The sequence below is a fragment of the Mastomys coucha genome, unplaced genomic scaffold, assembly GCF_008632895.1.
Source record: "Mastomys coucha isolate ucsf_1 unplaced genomic scaffold, UCSF_Mcou_1 pScaffold23, whole genome shotgun sequence".
Taxonomy (NCBI): Eukaryota; Metazoa; Chordata; class Mammalia; order Rodentia; family Muridae; genus Mastomys; species Mastomys coucha.
This window is the reverse complement of record NW_022196906.1, coordinates 68,380,196-68,398,433: the sequence shown is the minus strand read 5'-3', so window position 1 is coordinate 68,398,433 and position 18,238 is coordinate 68,380,196. Positions and strand designations below refer to the sequence as shown.

Sequence of the window (18,238 nt, the reverse complement as noted above, 5' to 3'; positions counted from 1 at the left end):
AGGGTTTAATTTAGCTCACAAATTCAGATTTCTGTCCTACAAGAAAGTCAAGGCAGCCAGAGTTTAAGGTGACAGGTAACAGCCACAGTTAAGAGCAGAGACAGAATGGAGGCATGTATGCTCACTTGCTTCTACTCAGCTTGATCCCTCAGTCCTACATAGTTCAAAAGCCCCTGCCTAGGACATGGCACCACTCATAGTGGACTGGGTCTTTTCACATTAGTTAAATTAAGACAGTTTTCTACAGACCAATCCCACCGTCTACAGAACCTTACTGAGACTCTCTTTTCAGGTGATTCTAGGTTAGTTTAAGTTAACAAAACTAACCATTGTATGTAATTTGAAGCAAAACCAATGTCCTTCACTGAACTATAGCATTCAGCCATGGTACTAGAAGAGCTATTTAAGAATGAATGCATGTTTAAAATACTGAAATATCGAGGCTGGGAAGATGACCTAGTAGCTAAAGTATTGCTGCACATGTATAGGTGCCTGGCTCCAAATCTCCAGCAACCACATTAAAGAGCTAATAGGCATGATGGCTCTGTATAGCAGCTGTAACCCTAGTGTGGGGAAAGTGGAGACAAAACAATGTCTGGGACTCGGTGGCCAGCCAGTCAACTTGAGAGTTCCAGTTTAGTGAAAGGCCCTGTCTCAAAAACTAAAGTGGAGGGGTATTGTAGGACATACCAGACATCTATCTCTAGCCTCTACATGCATGGACATTGTCACCTACATACACTTGCATGAACATACACACTGATAAATGCTATTTCTTTCCAATTTATATAATGCCCGGGTGCTGAATAATAATGATCACACTTTTAGACATACAAGAAGTCACAGAGGTCACAAAATAGAGACTTCCTCCACAATCTAGAAACTCAGGTTTTATCTCTCTGACTGATGGCCACCCACCTCTCCTGCCCACATCTTGCAGCAGAGACTCACTCTCAGGGTAATCTATTCTGCACTCTGGCAACTGTGAGAGAGTCAGTAACTTTGACATTTGTTTTACTCCATGCCATGGTATTTAAAGCCTTTCTGGTTTTGTGTTTGTTTTTTTTAATTTCTACATATGTGTGTGTAACTCAGTGAGTTTATATACACTATATGGGTGTAGGAGTCCACAGAAGCCAGAAGAGATGGTCAGATCCCTTAGAACTGGAGTTACAGATGGTTGTGAGTCACCATACGGGTGCTGAGAACTGAACCCAGGTCCTCTGCAAGAACAATGAGTGCTCCTAACCACTGAACATCTCTCCCAGCTCCTACTCAAACTTTCTATGTTCAGAGTTGACTAGAGGGCTGTAGACTACGACAAATGTATTAAGATCAGAGGACAATTTGCTGTAGTCAGTTCTCTCCTTCCACCATGTGGTCTTGGGGATCAAGCATATTACTGAGTTTGTCAGCCAGTGCCTTTACTGACTAAGCCTTTTTCCAGCTCATTTAAAAACTATATGTGAGAGGAGATGCCTACTGCACACTTTTCCTCATTAATATTGTCCAGGACAGATTTTGCTTTGGCAATACAAAATTTGCCATTACCATGACAGAAGAAAGAAATGTATTGCTTGACAATCTAATAATTCCTAAAGTATAGACTCTTTGCTTGCTCATATTACTGATCTGCGTGACTGGTGCTAAAATTAATTGGTTTTATAGACAGATACAGGCCTCTAATTGTATGTCAATATGTCATCACAGTTAAAAACTGTACTTATATTTAAGAAATATAGCATAGTGAACAACTTAGATATGACTTGAATTCTAAATAAAGTGACACAGATGGAAATCTTGAATCATCACTTTTACTTCACTGGATTGGAAGTTCTGGATGCACACTAGAAGCTCAATACATATTTGCAATAGAAGGAACCAGAAGTAGAGGTTTCTACTGACATTATTTTTGAACCTCACTTTCTCCTGACCTATCTCTGGGTGTTGGAGATCTTCAATTGCCAAAAGCAAATAAAGGGGAAAAGATGAATTCAATGAAATTGATATTTGTGGCTCCGTCACTCTGTAAGTTGTATTGAAATTCAGTGCATACCACACTGATTCTTTATAATTGAAAATAAACTTTCAGATACTGACATGTGTTGCTGAGGGTTAAAAAATACTTTTTAGAGCTAGTTTACCCATGCTTCCAAAATGCTATTTCTGTAGCAGAAATGTAAGTTAATTTCCAATAGATTGTTGACAAAATAAAATAAAAGCTCAACTAGAAAAGGACAGTTTATGGATGTAGTTATCTTCACAATTACATGTATGAAAGAGTGAATCAGTATTTCTCTATTGTTTTGAAATCTTTAGTTGAAGCGAAAAAAAAAACACATAAATAACATATCAGAAAATAAACCAGCAAATCATGAATGATCAAGCAAGCAAACAAATACCTAGAACTATATGTTTCACCCTTATTTTAGAATTCTGTCCTCTTAATATTTAAAACTTACAAAGTTAGGGGCTAGATAGGTAGTTCAATGGGTTAAAAGTGTTGACTGCTTTTATAGAAGACCTGGGTCCAGTTCTCAGCACTCACATGACGACTCACAGCTGTCTACAACTCTACTTCCAAGGGATCTACCACTCTCTTCTGGCCTCCGTACACAAGGTACACATACATACCTGCAAGCAAAACACACATGCATAGAAAATACATACTTTTTAGAAAGTTTAAAAAATCACGAAGTTGAGCTGCCATGCTTTAAAGAAGGCACATCCCGTTGGTGTAGTGCACACACAGGTTTGAAAAGGGACAAAATGGCTTAACTCTTCTGACTTTTCCTTGGAGTTTCTGTCGAGACGTATGGACTGCGTGCTTAGCCACATTCCTCTATTGCTTCATTATCTTCCTCCTAATGGGGACTGATTGGTTTCTCTTAGGTGCATTCATGTTTCTTTTGAGGTTAGACTTGATGGATAAGTGAGAAGAGCTGGGTATTAGACTCTGAGTGTGTCATTAGATTTTTCTCTTGAGTGGTTCTCCGAATACAGAGAAAGTAGACTCTGTTCTGCTGGTAAATGACCCAAGCTTTAAGACTCAGCTTGCCAGTCCTGTATCCTACATCCCGCTGACTATAAACACACTCCCCTTTACCACAGGCTATGTGCTATCAGGGACAGTTTGTCATCCCATCTGTTAAATAAAACTGTACCCTTTGCTCCAGAACATTCATGGGAACAGAGATTATAGTTCTATCAAAACAAGCTAACAATCAGGAACTTGAAGACTCTGTGCCCATGTGGAAAGTACAGCCATCAATCCATAACAGAAGGATCTTTCCAACTTTCAGTAGTAGGAGCAAAGTTCTGTTCCCTCTGTCCAAGGAGCACATTCCTCCATGTGGATTGCTTCTTGGGGTCAGGCATACTAACTATTTACATCACAATAGTTGCCTTGATATTTCTCACTTGTGTAAGTGTACAATTTTTTCCTTATGATGTTCTAATACCTCTGAGAACATAAACGGAATTTCATTTTAGGTATTAAAATGATTGGTACATGTAGTGCATGTATTAGCCCATGTATATGTGCATGTCTGTATCCATATATGTGGAGGCCAATGGTCTCTGCGAGGTGTCTTCCTCTGCCACTGTCTACCATATATTTTGGGACAAAGTTTCTTTCTGAAACTAGAGCTTGCCTGTTGTCCACACTGGCTGGCCAATGAACTCAGGGAATCTGCCTTCTTAGCCTCCTCATTTCCAGGATTACAGACGTGTGCTGTTCTACCTGGCATAATGTGAATTCTGGAGCTATGAACTCAGATCCTTATCTTATCTATCAGGCACTTTACCACCCGAGGCAATGCCCCAGTTCACATAATTCAAATTTACACAATTTAAATTTACATAAATTTACATAATTGGTTACATACTTAACTCATTAATGAGTTTTTAATTCATTGTAAAAGAAAGCCAAAGCTGTGCTCAAAATGTGGGATTCTGCTAAACTCCAGTCTTCCTCTGTGATGCCAGCTGAGAAAAAGCTTTGGGTCATAGCCTTTTGCTGTGACTCTAAGGACTTGTGCCTCTGTCCCACTATCAAAAACTCATTTGTAGACCAGAACTATTGGGAGATTATCTTAAACCAGGTCTATTTCAGCTGCTAAAGCCACACGCATGCCTCCTAAAGAGAATGTTGGGCAACTGACTTCTTGTTGACATCTAACCTTTTCTTCAGGGTATGCAAGATAGGTGAACTGTTGCAGGAACAGAGGGCTCAGCAGTGAATAAGAAACCAAGGTCCAGAACTGGGCCCAGCATTCTAGAATGCATAATTCATTTGTTCAGCAGATGTTCCCTAGGCATCTAGGTGTATGGACTTCAGCAGGATGCCTTTAACCTATGAATGTGACTATAATCAAATGCCATAAACTGGATGGCTTATAAACAACAGGAGTTTATTTCCCAGAAGTTAATAAGACAGTGAAATCCAAGGTCAATGTTGTCTTGTGAGGAGCATTTTCCTGTTTATAGAAGACTGTCTTCTTGCTATGTTCTCAGCATGTTCAGTGTGGCAGGATCTCTCCAGAACAGTTTTAAAAGCTACTATTGGGTCAATCATGATAATGCCAATCTATCTTAGCACCCCTCAAATACCTTACTTCCTTATGCTGTCAATGCAAAGGAACAATTTCCTCATAAAAATATCTTTCCTCATATGGGACAGATTTTAGGCCATAGCCATTATTATTCCAGAACAGGGATGAGTCTTGCCTCTACTCAGCTCTGAGTTTGGTGTGACTAGAAAGATGTCTCAGTGGGTGAGAACACCAACTGCTCCTGTGAAGGACCTATGTTTAGTTCCCATCACCCACAACCCAAAAGCTTTATCGTACTAAAAGCAGTACATAAAATATCAGACTGTATCTCTGGAGTCTGCCTTTTCCCAGCCTTCTCTCACCCTTTCCTCTAATGAGTTTCACAGCCCATTGCCCATCCCCTATTACACAACTATTCTGCACTTTAGATGCATCCTCTTTGATGTGTATAGAGGGAGTAGGTGTGGTAAATGAGAAAAGACATTCCTGCCTCTGGAGACAGTTACCATGGAGTAGAGTCTGATGGACAGCCCTGCTGGGAAATAGCTAGGCTTAACTCTCTGCTGCAGAGACACACAATGAGCAGCATCAGACATGCCATCCCCCTTCCTGTTGGCCAGCTAATACTTAAGACCTAAGACACAGTCCACCACTGAGTGTTTCTTAGTCTAGCCAGCTGCCTTGAAATTAGGAAAAGTTGATCTTTGGTGCCAGAAGTCATTGATTGGTACTCCTTGCTTCTGGGGCTGGTAGGATTTGAGTTCTTTTCTAAACTTTTTGGAGCCTTCTGGAAGATTTAGAGGATGAATCCTGTGCCTCTCTAGCCCATCAGACCCCAGAAATTACCTCATTCCAATAGTAATCAGAGAATTAGATATTTCTGTCAGTTCTTTGAAATGAATTCCTGCCTAATGTTCTGGATGATTTAAAACAGTGCTCTCAGCAGAGCGATGATGGAGTGTCGTCATCATCACAGCATTAAAACATTACTACCACCTACCATGGCCAAATGCTCCTGAAGTGATTGGATGTAATGATCAACTGTCCTATCAAGAAAACTGAGCATTCATCTTGTCCCCTGTAACTGTGTAAATGCCTCCGGCTCCTGTTGCCTTGTTTTCATTAGGGAAAAAACAAAAAACAAACATTGGTCCATTTCTGGGTGTAGGGAATCACTGTATTAAATAAGATCTCAATAAAGACAGCAGAACTGCAGACATACAGGTACATCTACAGTGTACCCCAGAAGGAGAGGAAGGAGGCAATAAGGAAGTGAAGCCAATGTATTGAGAGACATCTTCCACTCCTGAACTTTGGCTAGATATCATAATGAAAAATCTATCTACATGGTACTACAGTATAATTCACACACATACACACAGAGAGAGAAAAGGAGTGAGAACTTCAGATAACTTCCTCCTATTGGACTCCTTCTCTCCCTTCTCCTTTCTCCAACACATCCTCCTAAAATCTTACACCCAAAGTAGTCTCTTAAAAATACCGATCTGATGATGTTGCTTCTTTTTTTGTGTAGAAGAATTATAGTTTCTGGGAGATGACTTTTTAATTTATATTTACTTAGTGAGAATTTGAGTTTTATTTGATAAAATCTTCTAACCAATGGAAATGTAGTTGCCCTAATATACGGTACAGAGCTCCACATTAACCCGCAGACATACTGGTCAGGAATTCTCTCCTAGCATTGGAGGGTTGACTGTACCCAATTGTGTCTTCACTGTCTCTTGGTTTGTACCATCTCAACCCTGAGTTATTTCTTTCTCATGGTCCAACCTCATTTCAAGGCATCTTTCCTCAGCCTCTGCAGGCTATACTGATTGTGTTCTTACTCAGTGGCTCATGGCACTATATGTCTGCTTCATGATTGTCTCACAGTTTCTTGTACATCTGTTCTATGCCTGAGTCCATGCTGTTCTGCAAATTGACTCACTGATGATGGCTACATCATACTTGAGATCCATCTTCTAAATATCTGTTGCATCACCCTCCATGGACTTCAAGTTCTTCATTCTTCCCTGGTCTCTGCCTGGCCTCTCAGCCTAAGCCCCTCCCTTCTGACTGTTCTTTTCCCTGCTGGTAGACTGGACCTTTGGGGCTGTGCCCTGTACCATAATCTTATCTCTTCTAACCCATGACCCACTCAGACCCACTGCAGGAGATCGATAGCAGAGATAAAGCCTGAGCAATCTGGCTATGAGGGTTTGTTTTCATTTTTATTACATTTTATTCATCTATCACAAGAGTGCTCACTATGGCACGTGGATGGAGGTAACTTGGGACGGTTGGTTCTTCCTTCTACCATGTGAGTTCTGGGTATTGTACTTGGGTCATCAGGCTTGTACAGCAAGTGCAAACTCATCTAGTGAACTGCTTTACTGCCTGACTATCTTACTTTGAAACCAAGAACCAGGTTACTCTTGTGATGCCCTCCATTTCAAAATGATACCCTGGCAGCTTCAGACTTTTGTGAAAGTTTATTTCAGTAATTGTTTATGATAGCATGCTTCTACTTCTTTCTAGATATGTCTATTTTTCTTTTATCATCTCCCAAATTGTCATATTAAGGCATTAATATTCCATAATTCTTACCTTATGATTAGAGTATAAAAATCTAATTTTTATGAAATTCGAGGTCCAAGGAGGAACATGAGGATCTTACTTTGAAGTTTTAAATTTTCCTCTTGAAATAGTTTTTATATCATTTGTGGTATTCTGTGTGGATTAAGTGCATTCATGATTAACTCCAAGTCACCAATAATGCATTAGTTTTGCATTAAGGAAAGAAATAAAAGCATTTCCCTTGGCATCATTTAGCCAAGAGTGAGTACAGACTTGAACTATCTACTTCATGCTCCCTGTGTCTTTTGTCCTCTGTTGTTTGAGTCTGAACCCATGCCTGCCTGAAGGCAGTCTTATGACTGTTCTTCTGCCTTTATCTGTGTCTGTCTGTCCCTGTGTGTCTGTCTGTTGTGTGACAGTATCTGTGTGTATTCAAGTGTGTCTGACTATAAGAGTAGCATGTGATTATGTCTTTCAGTTTCTATGTCTGTCTATATGTGTTTCTGTCCTTAACAAGGGCTTTTTTCTTCTCATATTGAGCATCACAGAGAGCATCATATGAAGAAGAAATGGAATATGTTACAGAAATCTTTTTAACAGTTTTACAAGGGAATAAGTCACTGACTCCAATGGAAACCCAAGTGACCCAGATAGCAAACAGTATTACAAATGTCATTGTTTATCAACCAATATGCAAAAACATTGTGGAAGATAGTCATTCTAGAAGATTGCTATTAACCTCAATATCTGTAGCTTTCAGCAAACAGTACAAATGCATTGTTCTGGGTCAGGGGCAGGGAAGAGTACATAATTTAAGATAACAGCTCTGTGTTAGCTTAGGTTGTAAAACTTGATTACATGGAAAATCCAAGGCAAGTAAGGTTGACTGTTAAAGTGTTCTCTTAAAAGCAAGTTAAACAAATAGGCTGAGTACACAGCTACACAGCAGTATACAGCCTTAAGTCTCACATGACTTTAAGATTTGTTATTAATTCTGTGAGGTCCAGTAAAGTTCTAGTCTTGTAAGAGATATTAGAAATAATCTTATAATATTACATCAATACAATATTCATATTTAATTTTTTTACTTACATTTTATTTAGTTATTTTGTGTGGGGTGTATATGTGCATAAACATGTATGGGGATTCGTGTGTGTACCACAGAGCCTGTGTGTAGAGGTCAGAGGACAATTTAAAGTAATATGTTTTCCTTGTACCACCTGGGGTCCAGGGATGGAGTTAAGCTTGTGAGGTGTGGCACCAAATGCCTTTACCCACTCAGCCATATAACTGCCTCGCATTTGTGGTATGGTGTCACTCTTGGTGGGTATTAATTAATTTTAATAAGCTCAAATATAATAATTTAAAAATATAAATGTACTTGCATTTCTAGGGTTAAATGACAGGCATCATATATCTCTTAGGACATTGTCAGTTCTGATTCTCAAGGACTAGAACTTTAAACTTACTTCCATCACCTAATCTCATAAAAAAAAAGTAGCAATCCAGCCTAGCTGTGAGCCAAGCAAGGCCACAATGTTCAGGACTGACCCTAGCTTGCTTTGTAGGATGCCACTCACGATGTGCCCTAATGTACAGGCAGCCTGTTTTGGCATTCAGTAACACAAAATTCAGAGGTGCCTGGATGGGGAATAAATTACTAAAATATCTGGGCAAATGGGGTCAAAATACATATGGAGATCCTTCCCACCGTGCATATTTTATCTTCTACATTGATCACAACTGACACTTCAGCTTGCCAATCTTTTGAGAGGGTTCATACAAGACAGGTTTCCTTGAAAGAAGAAACAGAACAGAGCCCTCAGTGCTTTTGATATTATAAATGATTCTCTTAGTCAAGGTTTCAATTGAAAGCCTTTGTGCTCAGGCCTGGCATAATTCAGTTGTTTGTCCTATTTGAATCCTGTCTATAACAAAGTGCTTAGAAACAGGATGGCTGATGGAGGTCCTTCAAGCCTGGGAAACCTCCAAAGCACAACTTAAGTCATGTGTGAAGCTGATGAGGGGTGCAGTGCCAGTGTGAGAAAAAGTGGGGCCTCCTGCTGTGAAATAGAGGGCAAACTGTGGAGCAGACAGAATCAAATGAGCATTCAGGTGAAATGCAGCATTGTAGGCTCTTAAATAAATAAAGGCAGGGTTGGGGAGAGAGGTTGTGCCCCCAGTCGTTGCTCCAGAACACTGGACTTTTCTAGGAACTGCGCTTTGCCAGTGAGCACACAGCACCCATTATAGTTCAAAGAGACTGCCTTTAACCCCATGAGAAGTCACTTTCTAATTATGCTACTTCACAGGTGTAAATGCAAAATTTTTAAGAGGCTGAATGTGTCTGTTCTTCCAGTCAGAGACCATGGGAGGTTTTGCTCCTTTTCATAGATGTAGTTGAGGAATGATGTATTGTTAACATGAGAAGGTGGGCTGGTGTATGGTGACTAGCTTCCATTTTAAAAGCACTGTATGTCTTGCTTTCTTAAACGTTTCAGGCACTTTTCATGTCTGTCTTCTAAGTACATGTGCCCCGGTGTCCCTGCAGTCATGAGCGCCCTGCTGGCGAACATCAATGCCTTCTATGCTCATACGACTGTCTCCACTAATGTGCAGGTATCTGCCTCTGATCGTTTTGCTGCTACAAACTTTGGGGTAAGTATAACTATTTTTAGAACTTGAATTTTTCAAGCAGTTCATGGGACTTAGATTTTCAAGGGACTTTGAGCCCCAGATTCTCTTCCTTCCCACCCACCCCATTAAATTATGTCTAGTATGAAATGAATCATCATAACAACATGAAAAAGAAAAGTCTGATTTGGTACCCTAGAGAAAAAGGATGTGGATATTTGACCAAAGAAGAAAATGTTCTAGAATCTTCCTACAGAGGAACAAGGAACATCCTTGGTGGTGGTGGGGGAGGGTATCTTAGTCTAATGACTCATATTCAAAGTTGGATTGAAATAGCTTTAATGAAAGAACTTTGACAGACAGACACCAGGCTCACCATTGACTGACTCTCTGCATCTGAGATGACATTTCCCACTAGCACCCACTTTTTCAGAGTGCCCTGGGACTCTATAGGACATGCTGCATGGTTATAGATTTGTGGTTCACTGTGTTTAGCTGCATAATCCCATGATAATCTGTGTGTGGCTGCTTTCACGGATACTCTCTTGAAGTAAAGCATGGTAGATCTATGAAGATCTGCACCTACTGAAAGCTTCCTGCCTGCAGCACCCAAGGGTGCCAGGAGTATGTTGGAGAGTAAAAACACAGAGGTTCTTAGTGGCCTATTTGTTAATTATTGTCTCAGTGAGATAGAAAAACTGATACTGGACAGGTGGAAATGGCATGTAAAAGAAGAGTCATCCAGGTAACATTGAAAGAGATGGAATTAAAGAAGACAGAAATAGAAGGACAGATTCCAGAGCCTTCCAGGCACAAAATCAGCAGAATGACCAGTACTTGCTGTCTTTGAAGATGTAGGACTGGGGATGATACAGGGCAGATTCCAGGAGTCTAGGCAGGGAACCTGGGAGGCAGCGTCTATGATCAGTAATGCTGCTGGACATATATTCCAATGTCCTTTTCTTTTTCAAAGAGAAGATTAAAATTCATTGAAGATACTTCCTAAAACACCAAAGTTAGTGAGTCTCCTACCTTTCCAGTCTCCCCAGCATCTCCAGTCAGGTTCACAAAGGATATTTTCATTGGCCCATCTGTTGTAGAGATCAAATGTGGGGTTTGCATTATATGATTAAAAACAACCAAAGAACAATATTTAGAAAGACACCAGCTATAGGTGAACTTGGGTTCCATTCTCTTCACCCAAGAGGAAGAATGTTCTGTGTGTTTGAGGTGAATTCTTCAAGGAAGAGGCCAGTACTATTTAAAACAAACTAAATGAAACACAGGTAACTGAGGATAACTTCAGGGCTTTGGGTAACAGATTTGATAATGCCCATTATCAAGTCCCTTCTGTCATTGAAACCTGTTTCTCAACCTGCTCAGTGAAGCTAATGAGTCCTACTTGGGAGTTCTTCCTAAATTCAAAGTAAGTATCAGATGAAATTTAAGAATCCATAATCTAATGCAAAATATAAGGATTCTAAAATTATATGAGGTACAAGAGGTTTGTCCCTCCTAGCTTACCTACAATATAAGCAACACACTATCAGCTACCACTGTTAGATAGAGAACGTCTTGCAGGAACTGGGACTAAAGAACCTTCTGGATTCAATCCCACAAAATACTGTGATGGTCCAAAGTCCAGACCAAAGAAGATTTTTGCAATAAAAGCATCACCTCGGAAGCAGAACATATTGTCTTGGGACTTTGTCTGTAACATAAAGCATCCTGTGTTATGAAATGATTCTGCTTCTATTCTGCCTGTTGTGTGCACTGTGGAGAAGAAGCCAGGCTTGCAGAACACCAAGCCTTTCTGCCTCTGAGAAGATGTGGTTACGTGATTAACATCCTCCATAAAAGCCACCTGGGGGAAAATTGGATGCCATGCTCCCTTACCTCACACTGACCCAGAGAGAAGAAAACACATTGACTTCCACACATTTCACATCTCAGTAACAACATGCTTATAGCAAACTTCATTTTGTAAATCAAATAACATCTTGTAGAATAGAAGCAGAAAAAAAAACTGAAACATTTGATCAAACCACAACTCCATTAATTGGCAGTCGGGCATGTGGCTGTGGATTTTTCCCCTCACTGTGGGATATAAAATCCTGCTTCTCAAACCAAACATATCATCTATGCTATCTCCCACCTGTACCTTGGAGCCCTGAGTTCTTAATCATTCAAGGACTAAAGTAGATACTGGGTTCAGTGACAGTATATATAGTCAAATGTTTAACCTATTAAAAAGGTATAATCCATATTTTTCAAATTCCCCCAAACATAGTGTATTTGAAAAAGCTTTCTTTAATCTGGGATTATAGGTGGTGCATACCTTTAATTTCATTACTCAGGAAGTTGAGGCAGGTACACCTCTGAGCTCAAGGCCAGCTGGTGTACATAGAAGACATAGTTCCAGGGCAACCAGGGCTACACAGAGAAACTCTGTCTTGAAAAAGAATTAAACAAAGGGGAGAAAAAGAGAAAGCTTTCTTTAGAGTCTTACATACCCGACCCAGGTGTTCTACCACTAACCTGCATCTCTAGCCCACCCACATGTTCATTTCTTTGCCTATTTGTTCTTCCAGCTTACTTGGCAACTCCTGTAAGCTTCTGCAGCAGCTGATGGAATGGAAGAAAGATGCATTTTGACTTTGATTCTCTGAGGTTTAGACTCTAATGAGATAATCACAGAAATGTGGAAAGTAAACACAAGTCACTCTCAGAAGTAGCGAGTCTCACAGAAGCTTACTCAATGTTTACAAAAGCATGGAGGCTAGAGAATAAGGAGTGACTGATGGCCCTAGGACCACCCAGAACTTGACAAAGGAATAGTTGACAGTAACTTCCAGGTCCAAGAGGTACCAGGAAAACATCCACAGACTTACTGAGATATTTTAGTAAATACAAGGAAGAATGGAGTTAGAAAATAAGTTGATAAATGTACATAAGGGTTGGGAGAGATGGCCCCGCAGTTAAAAGAGCATTCTTCTCCAGCAGAAGACCCAAATCAGGTTCCCTGTACCCAGCTAGATGTTGGGTATGGGTCAAAACCACCTATAACTCCAGCTCCAAGAGGTCCCAATGTATCTGGCTCCTCAGATTATCTACATTCACAGGCACATATAAAACACACATATGCATAATCTAGAAATAAATCATTTTTAAAATATGCATGAGGTAGCTCATCTACTGCAGAGCAATGATAGACAGGTACTTCATGAAGAAGATGGTTAGAAGATTAAAATTAGGTCACTGGAAGACTTTTACAGACACTGGGATTTTGGACTGTATGTTTAACATGCAGGGTATGTTGAGATAGGATTTCTGATAGAGCAGGACCACTGTACAGTGCTACACAGGGAAGAGATTAGATATGTCTGACATAGGTTGTGGTGTAGACCCCATCTTAGAAACTTTAGGTAGAAAAGCATTCAACAGAGAAGTACATGTTTCGATATCAGCTGAAGGATTTCCATGGTATTTCCAAATGCCTTGATTTACAAGAGAAACAATAAGCTTTCATAACACCAGGAAAGTAAGGAACAGGGGATTGTCTGTCCTGTTATGTCTTTCCAAAATCATTGTGCTGTTAACAACAGACTGGGAAGCGAGCATCTCTGTAACTTGGCCAGTTGACAGTTGAAGGAACAAGCCAAGAAGCAGATGATGGGGAAGGGGCACATCTCATGTCTCCTTCCAAATATGTACAACTGATACAACTAATAGGCAGAAACTAAGATCATTACGGGAACTTGATAGGAAGGACTCTGAGAACAAAGGCATTGGTGTTGAGTCTTTGGACTCAGGGACAGAAGCATTGGTGTTGAGTCTCTGAGCTAAAGGAAGTTGTGGAATCAAAGAGGAGAGAGTGAGCCCTAGTCCTGGTCACTGACAGGGGATAGGGTGTAGGGCAAACGTGCTGATGACCACAGTTTGGCAATGTGATACCAAGGCTAGCCAATAGCAAAATGGAGTGTGAGGTGAAAGGGGAATAAAGGCGAAAAGTGTCTTGGAAAAGATTGTTAGATCACTTCCTTTTTAAAAGATTTTTTAAAGTGTGTGCGTGTGCGTGTGCCTGTGTGTACGTGTGTGTGTGTGTGTGTGTGTGTGTGTGTGAATGCAGGACCCACAGAGTCTGGCAGTCTGGCAGAGGATGTCAGATCTCCTACCACTGGAGTTACAGTTGGTTATGAGCCACCCAGCATGGGTTCTGGGAACCAAATCCAGGCTCTCTATGAAAGCAGCAAATGTTCTTATTCACTGAGCAATCTCTCCAGCCCTGTCATTGTTTCTTCACAGCTTACTAAATCGTTTGTGTAGAGACACAATCTAGTGTTTGTTCATCACACTTTCATGACTTTACAGGATATTCTTTAAGAAGAATAAATTTTTCAATAAGAAATTTGTTGTAAAATTAACATTTGTGACAGATAGTATTAGCAGCACAAACTCCAAGAAAAAAAAACTGAATGTTTTCATTCACTTTATTACAAAAAAAAACATTTTTGGATTCTGATTGTATATTATTTTATCATTTCTTCATATGCCAAAAAAATTCTGAAATGTTTTTCACAGGAAAAAAGAAAGTCTTTCAGTCTTTCACATCAATGAGTAGGTTATGATTTTTAGATTCTAAACTAGAGGAGTTTATCTTCACATTCCTGATGCCACACATTCCTGATGCCTAATGCTTTTAATGGCCTTTGACAGACTTGGTAAAACATCTATTACATTTATGTCAGAGATGATAGAAGAATAAAGAGTGGCCCATGAAAATCAGACAATGATGATTTTAGTCAAGGCTATTTCGGTAGAAGAGAGGTTTCTGTCTCTACCCCAGTCTACTGAGATAAATGTGGGGGAATTTTCATACGCTGGCATTAGAGAGGATTCTGTGGAGACTATTAAAGGAGAGACCAGTGGGATATGACCAGCATGTTAAAGTCCTTTAAGTGTGCAGTTTGGTTTTCTTTGTGTGTGTATGTGTGATAACAAATGTTACCCATCCATGTGCCTCAAAGAAAGGCTCCTCTTCCCTCAAGGATCCTGGGACACAGGAATTATTCTCTTGAAGAGCATTACAACTCAAAGCTATGGGCTCCTATGATTTTCAGGAAAACATACGTGGGTTAGAAAACGGGAAAGATATTTAAAAATATTTACATAATCAAGAGAAAGAATAAACAATTACAAGATTTCTGAGCTCTAAGAGAGGAAGCTTCAGGACAGGAATATAGACAGATCCTATACAAGGATAAGCCAAATGAAAAGAGCCTTAGGGAGCCCACAGTATGGACTAGGGCTTGCCAGTACTTTGCCAACAAACACTTAGAAATTAATGAAATATGTTAATTTTACAATATATTTATAAATATCAATATCAATATCAAATCAATAAGAAATACAAATACAAAGGAATCCCCAATATGTTTTTATGATTAACATAAACTGAATTGCACAAAATTAACAGCCCTTAAATATTCTGTTTGAAACATTTCTCTTCTTCCTGAGTTCTTAGTTTTGATGGATTGGGATGGAGAGATTACTAGTCCATGTCTAGATATTCTTTATCTTATTTACTGACATTCTTCACACACCTGAGGTCACATATGTACATAGGATCCCTCCAAGAGGTACTGAAACAGGTGAAGGTCTCAAAGCTTGAGGAGCATCAAAGAAAGCTCAGCCACACTGTAACCAAGATGGGAAGTAGAGAAAGAAGCTAGGCCATGTGGAGATGAGACCCACTCCTAACAGGAACTTTTCTTCCCACCATTTCCAGAATCCTGGGGGGAACTTTTCAAACACATACTCATGAGGCAGCCACTTCCCTTCCCTCCCTTAGTCTTCCTTCTGTTTATGAGTCCAATCCAGCCCACTTATTAGTTTTGTATGGCCAATGAGTTAAGAATAATTTTATCCTTTTAAAAGTTATTTTAAAAAATAAAAAGTTTGGGATCTTGTAATACATTAAAATTATATAAAATCACAATCTTGCTGTTGATCAATAAAGTTTTATTGAAAAATAACTATGTTCAAAACACTGGTATATTATCTTGCAAAGCTATCATGAATTGTCAGATTGGACTAGTGATAGAATTCTTAAGATCAAAGTCTCTAAGTCTCTTCAGATAGCTTACTGGCCACTGGCATTGGTATTTTAATCACCTAATTAAACCTGACATTTTGGTAAATGATACTACCTAGTATTGTTACCATGATTTGCCTACCAGACAATGTGCCCCTTACCTACTACTATAAAGTGCTGAATAATGTAGCTCTTCCCGGTATGGCTCTGTGACCCTTGGGAGAAACATGTTTTAATCACCCTGTCTCTTATTTACTTCTCAGGTCATGCCATGCAGATAGCAGACCCCCTCTGTGGTCTCAGAGGCAATCTCCCTCTAGTTAAATAGAAATACCGTAAACAAAGCTCCCAGCTCTCAAGCTGTCCCTGCTGTTTAAAGAATCCCTTTGAAAGTTCAATCAACAGAACACTTTTAATTTTGCTTCTTCAGATGTCATTTGAGATTCTCTGACAACAAGCCCAGCAGATTTCTTTCTCCGGCTTTCTTTCTTCCTTGCATGTAAAATTTTCAGGAGGGCTCTGGAAACCAAGCTAGAGAGAAGAAATAGGAGAGTTGCCTCAGTCAGAATTCTGGTCATCCCCACAAGATAGAAGCTCAGAAGTCCAGCTAAGTAAAACTCTGCCACACATAACCTAAATCCAGGGGGAATAAATACTGGGGGGAGAGGGCAGCTCAGGATTGTAATTTTTTAAAAAAAAATTTATTTTTTCATTTTTTGAGACAGGGTTTCTCTGTATAGCCCTGCATGTCCTGAAACTTGCTCTGTAGGCCAGGCTGGCCTCAAACTCAGAAATTCACCTGCCTCTGCCTCCCAAGTGCTGGGATTAAAGGTGTGCCACCACTGCCCAGCAGGATTGTAATTTTTAAGGTGTGCATAGGACCTGGGGAGATGGCTCAGTCAGTAAAGTGCTTCCCTTGAAAACACAAGGACCTGAGTTAGATCTTGAAAATAAATGATGTCAAGTGTGATGGTACATTCTTGTAATCCTAGTGTGGTGGTTTGAAAGAGATTGGCCCCCGTGGGCTTATATATTTGAAGACTTGGTCTGCAGTTGGTAAAACTGTTTAGGAAAAAGGAAAATGTGTGGTCTTGTTGGAAAAGGTGTGTTACTTGGGACAAGATTTGAAGTTTCAAAAACCGACACCATTCCAAGTTCTCCCTCTCTCTGTCTCTCTCTGTTTCTCTCTGTCTCTCTCTGTCTTATGTCTCTGTCTCTGTCCTCTGTCTCTCTCTGTCTCTCTCCCTCCCTTCCCTCTTTTCCTCCCTCCCTCCTTCCTTCTCTCTGCCTTATGGATGCCTCATATATAAGCTCTTAGCTATTTTAACAGTGCCATGTCTGTCTGCTGCCATGCTCCTCACCATGATAATCATGGACTCACTCTCCAAAATTGTGGCCCCCATAAAATCTTCTATAATTGCCTTGGTCATAGTGTCTTATTGCAGCAATAAAAAGCTAATTAAGACACCCAGCACTAAGAAGGAAGAAATAGGTGGATTCCTGGGACTCTTATAACCCAGCCTAGTCTACTTGGTGAGTTCACGCTGGTGAGAGTTTGTCTTTGAAAAAAATATGTATAGTATCTTTCTGTTTCATTTAATTATTTTCCTTGATTAGAATAAAGTACATTTCTTTAACTTTTCTTATTTAAAAAAACTATAGTGGATGGTGAGGAATGACAGCTAAGGTTGTCCCCAGGCCCCCACATATACATGAACTCAAACACAGATATGCACATGCACATACATGAGGATGGACACACATGCACACACACACACATACACACACAACTGGATGAATGTAAATAGGCAGACATGGAATCCTAACAGCATATGGCTCTACCATTCTCACCACTTCCTTAGCCTCTTGCCTTGTAGGCATAAGCTAGGCTTTAGCATCCAGTGTCTTCCCCAGCTAAAAGGAACTACAAAAGCAAGTGACAATGAGAGACTAAAGACTACACTCAATAAAGAATTGTGTAACCAATACTAGTAGCATGAACAGACCCCACCAAGCATTCTTTCTGGGGTCTTTTGCGATCAGTAATTAATTGACAAAAGAAAGCAGAGTCTTTCCTCTTTAATAAACTCAGTGTGTCTCATTGGCCTCCTCTAATGAAGTCTGGGAAGGTAACCATTTCCTACTGGGCACATTCACCACATGAAATTCTCTTATTGAAAAGCAGTGGAGAATTAGATGCTGAGCAGTGGCCAGCCTAGCCAGCCCTCTCGGGTGGAATGGGATCAGTGATTTGGGGCAAAGAACAGTTCAACAGTCAGGTCAGCCGTCTTGATGATTTGTGCCAATCACAGAGGTCAGGCACAGCTCCCAGAGATGGAACATGCGTCAGACTGACTTTTATAGTCACCCGAGTGATTAA

General features: G+C 40.1%; 1 protein-coding gene across 1 annotated transcript in view; it reads left to right on the top strand.

Moving 5' to 3' along the window:
* Positions 1-18,238, top strand: part of Unc13c (unc-13 homolog C) — a 465,433-nt gene that overhangs the window by 254,214 nt on the left and 192,981 nt on the right. The window contains exon 14 of the mRNA XM_031344063.1: positions 9,632-9,788. Coding sequence (XP_031199923.1) covers positions 9,632-9,788 — 157 coding nt within the window. The remainder of the gene's footprint in view (positions 1-9,631; positions 9,789-18,238) is intronic.